Source organism: Cariama cristata, unplaced genomic scaffold (genome assembly GCF_000690535.1).
Source record: "Cariama cristata isolate BGI_N322 unplaced genomic scaffold, ASM69053v1 scaffold13848, whole genome shotgun sequence".
NCBI classification, from domain to species: Eukaryota; Metazoa; Chordata; class Aves; order Cariamiformes; family Cariamidae; genus Cariama; species Cariama cristata.
The window spans coordinates 58,721-65,925 of NW_009630771.1; the positions used below are offsets into that span (position 1 = coordinate 58,721).

Sequence of the window (7,205 nt, forward strand, 5' to 3'; positions counted from 1 at the left end):
AATCAAACAGTTCCCATTTTTTTTAATACACAAACTAGGTCTTGGACAAGATTCCTGCTTTTCACATGGATTCAAACAGCGCTCTTAGATCAAGAGGCCTGCAAGCTCACCTGCCCAGCCACTAAGGGATAAAGACAACGTAATGACCAGAACCCAGCTAGAACACAGGTACTGTCTTCTCCAGTCATGCTGCATTTTCCCCTGAGGCTGGGAGCTGCCCGTCAGAGTATCTTCTCATCCTATCCTTATTCAAGGCACCACAAAATCTTCACAGTATGAAACCGCAGCCCTCAGCTGCTTTCTCTTGGAGTTTTTACCTTTTTTGCATGTAAGTAATGGCCCAATTAATCCAGATGCAATGTCCTTTGGTGCATCAATATGAGAGTGGTAGATCCAGGTCAAGCAGTTTGGGTCATCAGCAGTTGGGCTGTGATCTTCAGGGACAGTCCAAGTATAGGTGTAATTCCCTCCTGGGAAAACAGCATCATCCTTCTTCTGATCCTGGGGGGACATATCGGGATACAGGGATCCTAGAACAATTGAGCAATCACAACATCCATTCAAGAAGAGCAGAGATGCCCACACATGTAACTTTATACTGAGCCGCTCTGAGTAGAGACCTGCACCTACATACTCAGGTAACAGATTTCAAAGTGCGACTCACCATCCCAAGGCTGAAATAGTGTTTAATCATCATCCTCTCAAAGAGGAGCTGAGGCACTGAGCCATTGTAAAGCAACTTTCGCAGTAAATTGGCCAGCAGAGTCAGAAAGATGATTCCCATTCCGCCTACTGCTACTTTGCCTTCAATTCCGCAATGTGCCACAGTCACACTCTCCAGAGTTGCTCCAAATAGCAGTTCTTTGGTCTCATATGTCACTATTCTTGTGAACTCCCTGCAGCTCATTGCACTCATGACTTATACTACAGCACTTCAAATACTGAATACAGCTCTTTTCCTTCTGCACCGCTCTCCCACTATCAAGTTCTGGAGATTCTTCTAAAATCAAGAAATCTGGGCTGTGTACTGTAATGCCCAGGTCAGAAAACCACTCCCAGACCCATGAACCTGCTAACCCAACACCAGGTGACTTCACTAAACACCTAAGTGCAGTTGCTTTCCAGCAATATAGCTTTGGGCTAACCAGGTCCATGGCTTTACAGACATCTCTCCTCAGTGTACACTCCAAAGTTCCCAGTGAGAAAAATCTGCCTCCTTTATGGCAGTGGCTCATTTACCTTCAGAGTCCTTTTCGTAGAAAACACCATGAGGATGGATTGTATATGGTCGACTAGCAAAATTTTTCAGGTGTACTTTAATGGTATCCCCCACTTCTGCTCGGATGATGGGCCCAAGGAAGCCCAGCCAGCCAGGTTTGGGAATCTCAGTGGTGTACATGGAGTCTCTGTATTGCTTATAGACAGATTTCTTGTACGTGCTTCCCACCCTGTCTTTGCCGGGCTGGAGGAACATTGATGCCTTGCTGTTAAATTCAGAAAAGGGAAAAGCACCATGAGTCATGCCTTATATAAACCAGCCGGTCGATAACACAGTAGAGTGACAATGACACAGCTTTCCCAGGTAAGCCCAAAAGCTTTGGCACTAGAGGACCACCTGTGCTCCACTCTAGCATGCTCTAAGCCATCCGTGAACTCCCTCCTCCCACACCTCGGACTGCTGTGCCATGGCTAGTGCAGCCCGCTTGAGAAACGGGCAGCGCCGGCCGTTGGACTTGTCTGCTTCCTAAGCACATGAAACACAGTGGGGGACATCAGCACATTAACAGCTTGGACAGCCTTGGACCGCGGCCACAAGCACAGCCAGACGCCTGCCACCGCGCGTGGCCACGGCCTCATCCATGCTCTCCATGAACAGACACAAAGCGCACCTTGAACCGCGCAGTGCAAATAAGGAATGGGAAGGATGGTGCTTCTCTGACAATCACATGTGGATGACAGAGGGAAGACTGAAGCCCTTCTCATGCTTGCTTCAGCCATCATTGGGCTTTTAGAAACTCACTTCAACGCCTCCGTGGCATTGGCAGCTAAGTCACAAGATGAGGGGGCATGCAGGGAAGAGTCTCCCAAGCTCTCTGGCCAAATTCAGTTTAAAAGATGATTTTCTACTTATCAGACTCTGAACTACTTGTAGAATGGCAGACAAGTCAGGCAGGTACGTAACCAGTTTCCAGATTTAAAACCTCATACAGGTACTAAAGTTCAACTAGTGAGTATATTTGCTCTTTATGGCCAATTCTTAGTAGGTAAGAGACAAGTCATGGTTAGTGGGACCAGCCTAAATAACAGCTGAGGTTACTCCCCCCACTTCCCCCTTAGTATCAATCACCCTGAAGTAATATAAGTAGCACTGAAATACAGAAAAACTCTAATGCCCATCTCCAGAAGTGGAACAGTTGAGACCGAAACATTAAGCATCGCCCTTGTCATTCAAAATTGTGAAGGGCTGGGCTCTTGCTACACAATCTAAAGCTCATCACTTCGCAAAGTCATCCTTGCAGCCACTATTACTGAAGAGTTCACAGATAATTTGTACTTCATTTTTCAGATCTGCCTCTCCACCCCCCCCCACCCCCGACATAGCCCATGTCTTCCCAACAAAAAAATCCTTCAAGCATTTTACTACCTCTATCATTCATATCAATATCGCATCCTTTTCTTATTGCTAGCCATTTGATTTCTGCAATCATTTAACAAATAAGTCCCGTTAGCAAATTGTTTGCAGCGACAAAACAGGTTTTAAATTGTTTTTAAGTTTAATGGCCTTGAATTTCATTTCCTTCTCTTCATGTATTATGAGAGCAAGCAAACAAAAATGACTGCATTCGTTATCACTGCAGGAGTCAGCGATAACATCTTTATTAATCCTGAATTTGGAGGGGTTTCCTCTTCTGTGAACTAATTTATGGCTATTCAGCATCTCCAGAGAGCAGACACTTTTCCATGCTAAACTGACAGACCACCGTGTTTCCCTGTGACCCCCTCCTATCCTGCTGTGCTGTTTCTGAAAGGTATGCATAAACCCAAGCGTTACTTATTACAGAAGGGTAAGTGACTGAGAGCAGGTCAAGAATACAGGTTATTTGCCATAGAAAATGAGGGAGGAGGGGAAGCACAAATGCCTTTAAAAAGCTGTGGGAAGCTGGGGCCGGGGGGGGGGACAAACAAAAAACCACTAAAGAAAAAGGTTTGGTGTTCTGAAAACAAAAACACCCCATGACTGTTTTTGTATGTAGTGACTCAAAGTAATTATTGCAGTTTCCAGATTTAGTTTTCCAACAAAAACATTTCTCAAACAACCCCTCAAATTTCATGCAGGAAGTTCCATTAAGTGGAAGGCTTGAAATTCCATTTAAACCAAAACAAGCCAGCTGCGTGAAGTCAAGGTGAAAAGTCATCATGCCTCAGGATACACAAGCTGATTACCAGCTGGAACTAAGAAAATGAAAGCCCAGGGCAGAGTATTGCACAATCTGAGTGTTTGTACTTCCCTCTAGCGAACGGGCGCTGGATGCCCCATTACACTGATCACTCCTTTTACCACTGATACAGTTTCCATGTTCCCACGATAAAACAAGTTAAACATCAAGCTCGTAAAGATCAGACATCTACCAGATCATGTCTCTTGCTTGCTTAGATGCCCCAGAATACTTGCATGAAATTACTCATAAAATTACTATTTTAAGCCAGTACCAGACTAAATTCTTATAGAACTAAACGTACAGGTTATGTGCAATGCTTTGGTTAGCGAGTACGTTCTTTCCTGTTGGAGCATAGTTCCAGTCCACCTCGCGGATCCCCAGGTAATAGACTCGGGTGACACCTCCAGCAAAGGTGGGCGAGAGCATGTTGATGTACAGCAGCAACAACCAGAACAATCCCATCATAGCCTGAAATGAAGGCGCTTTTGGGGGTTATACCTATTTGGCAGAAAAGAAAAACAAAGGTAATGAAACAGAAGTAAAATATGACCACACGGTTTGAAGGTACTGGACATTTTGAGAGAGTATGAAGAAATTAGGTAGAAGTCCTATTGGGAATCACTATTCAAATATCCAAGAAGGAAATCACTCCCATAACAAAATTAATGCTTTAGAGCGATGGAGATTATGCCTTGCTGATCAGTCCCCAATACCAAACATGCTTCTCTTAACAGTTTAACTTTTTTTTGTCTGTAGTTCTCTCCCAAATGCTTTGCTCCATAGTGTTGAGAAAATACCGCCAATTCTGTAAGCTTTCACACAGTAGGAGATGAGGTGAACAGAATCACAGCGAGTGCTATGTTAGCAGAAGAAGCATCTGTAAATCCTGTACGCTGGGTAACCGTCATCTTAGGGCAGCGAGGTCCTGAGCAGAAAGTACCACGTGCACTGGAATTTCAAGTGACTGGTTTTTCACCACCTCTGATGTCCCAAACCGTCTTACAGGACCACATACAAAGCTCAGGGAAATAATCCTGAGCAAGTATCTTTGTATTTTAAACTGTTGCCAAGATATCTCTATTCTACTAAGCCACCTGAGGACGTATGATTTAGTCACTACGAAGTAATCTTAAATTTTACCTTCTTTAAAGATTGCTCTTAAAGAGGGGTTCTCTGTAATCCAGGGAGTGCATCTCAAATGGGCTGCACAAGGCTTTCTGCTTAGTCTAGTTCCATTAAATACTTCCCCCGTGATTTAGATCACGAAGTAGGGAGCTTACTCATAAAACTTCCAATCAACACCAAGCTTGCTGTGAGTAAGCACCACAAATACTCTGAAAATAGACCTAGGGCAAGTTGCAGAAATTGTTTGAAATCATCAAAATACAATTCTGTGAATATAAGTTCAAAGAACTACGAAACTGATGCAATATGGGGCAGCAGAATTACACCAAAGGATAAGAAAATAGCTTAGGGTTAAAATGGATGACAAACCAAACAAAAACCCACACGAAAATGCTTAAGAAAGATCTCATCCAGTGATACAATTAACAGAGCCAGATTCAACCTATAATCAAACTGCCATCTAAAACATAGGTCCAGCTCTTGAGACACATAACAGCAACTTGGAAAGCATTTAGCAGAGAGAAACAGAAAGCAAGAGAAACAGAAAAATGTGACCCATCAAGAAAGTTTAAAGGAATCAGTCTTCTTTAACTTCAAAAAGAAGGGGATGGTGATATAACACCATGTCAAACGCAGAAAAGTTTCTTTTTATAAAGAGGTTGTCATTATTTATTCTCTCCTATCTTTGGCAATAGCAACACGAATACATCAGGTTTATGTGCAGCAAAGCTAGATATTCTGTAAGCTTTCGGCTAGCATGCCATCACACTAGAACAGCTTTCCCAGGGAAGCTGTGAAATCTCTTACCACATCCGATACCCAGTACACAGGATTCAACCCCAGCCCATGGCAATGGGCTAGATACAGGTTTGGAAGTGATATGAATAGGTACTTCTGATTTCCAGACATGCTGTACTATTCTCCGAAGCTAATGATAATCAAGTATTACTGATTCCAAACAGTCATTAAATTGAGAAGTTGAGAGAAAGTAACTCTCAACTTGGAAAAACTGTTTTCCCCTTCCATTCTCAAAAGGGTGTTGTAGGGGTCTCTCCAAATCCAAGATGTTTTTGATCCATCAACACAGCCTAGCTCTGCTCCAGCACCAAGCTCTTTGGAAGGTCCTGGTCACACACCTGAAGAAACTGGGGTACAGAGCAGCCCCTTCCCCGAGGCCGTAGCAGAGCAGGGACGATGGCAGAGCTCTCACTCAATCCCACTGCTATGCACTGTCCACTAACCTCACCGACCCTATGCCCTGCTGCTGCGGCTCCCATAACCGGTGCTGTTTGCGGGGAGGTGAAGCACCGGCACGGACCCACTCATTCCACGCCAATAAAGACGTTTCCAAGCAAGGAGTTCTGAAAGCCGTACCCGTGCCGTTTCACTCACACATGCCGTAATAGCCAGAGGCAGCAATGACAGCAATAAGGAAAGACAAAGCCAGCGGCGCCAGCCCTCAGCCCAAAACCTCCCATCCAGTAGGCACACACCCAGCTGGGAAGGGCAAGGGGATGCTTTTGACTCAGCCGAAGAAGTGGCCTTCTTGTCAACACGGGTCAAAGTACGTAGGAGCAGCTTTCCGGGGAAAGCGTGCGCAGCGTGCAGGGTGGCTGTCCTCAAGGACTGGGAGCAGCTGAGTCCAGGGAGTCAGTGTGGGCTAATCTTTACGTCCTCTTACGTTAACGCTTTTTGCAAGCGGTATCAAATCCTAGGAAAGGGCAAAGCTTAGACTTTATACCAAGGATGAACAGAGAGTCTTAAAGCTGGTTGTGAAAACTGCCTACTGAGACAAATCCTCGCTGCGTCAGCCTGCTATTTCTACAAGGCAGAGTCCCTGCTTACCACATTAAAGCTCCACACCACAGCATCAGTAAACTTACCTGGTAAATCAGACTCAACCAGAAGTCACGGCAATCGAAATGCCTTGTCAATGTGCTCTGGCGTTGCAAAAAATCAAGGACAAAGTCTTTGGGAGAGGCTTACTGAGGCTTTACAAAAGTCCCGTCTGGACCTTAGGCTGGAGTTTGATCACGACATCGCACATACCTCTGTGGCAACTTCAGGGAACAGCAAAACATCATCACTCCATGAAGGTTCGGCAGGCTAGACCGATTCTGTTCTCACATTCTCTTTACACTGACTAATTATCGTTAGTTACCCTACCGGTACAAGGTGAAAGAAACCAACAACCTTAAATTCTTTTCAAAAAGTTAATTTTTCTTTGAAATATACACCTCGATTAAGGAAAAAAGAAAAAACCAAACAACCCAAACTTTGTATTATGTTCATCCCTGAACCTTGATACTTTATAGCAGGCTCCTTACTCCCAGGACTTCCCTTTGCCAATTCACTAATAGTACAGAAATTGCAAATGAACGTAAAATTAGATTTCAGTCTATTTGGTAGCTAACCATCTTCCATTCTATCAAGGCAGATAGGCTGAATGCAAGGTTCTTTCCCGATACCTGTCTGCAAAGAAACCATTACCCAAGGAAGACAGGGGAGAAAAGAGAGCATGAAATGAAGGCAGGAAACCCTTTCACCCCTTACGTGCTGAGCAGGGCTGGTCGCGGGCTCTGCGGGAAGGGCGAGAGCGTCAGCTGGCCGACATCCCCGCGGCGGGAGCCTGCGGGCTGG

At 44.7% G+C, this 7,205-nt stretch overlaps 1 protein-coding gene across 1 annotated transcript in view; it reads right to left on the reverse strand.

Annotated features, from left to right (window-relative positions):
• The window catches only part of LOC104165926 (hephaestin-like), a 22,694-nt gene extending 18,789 nt beyond the window's left edge, over positions 1-3,905 (reverse strand). Inside the window, 3 exon segments of the mRNA XM_009705699.1 lie at positions 318-530; positions 1,240-1,484; positions 3,742-3,905. Coding sequence (XP_009704001.1) covers positions 318-530; positions 1,240-1,484; positions 3,742-3,905 — 622 coding nt within the window.
• Positions 3,906-7,205: the final 3,300 nt, after the last annotated feature.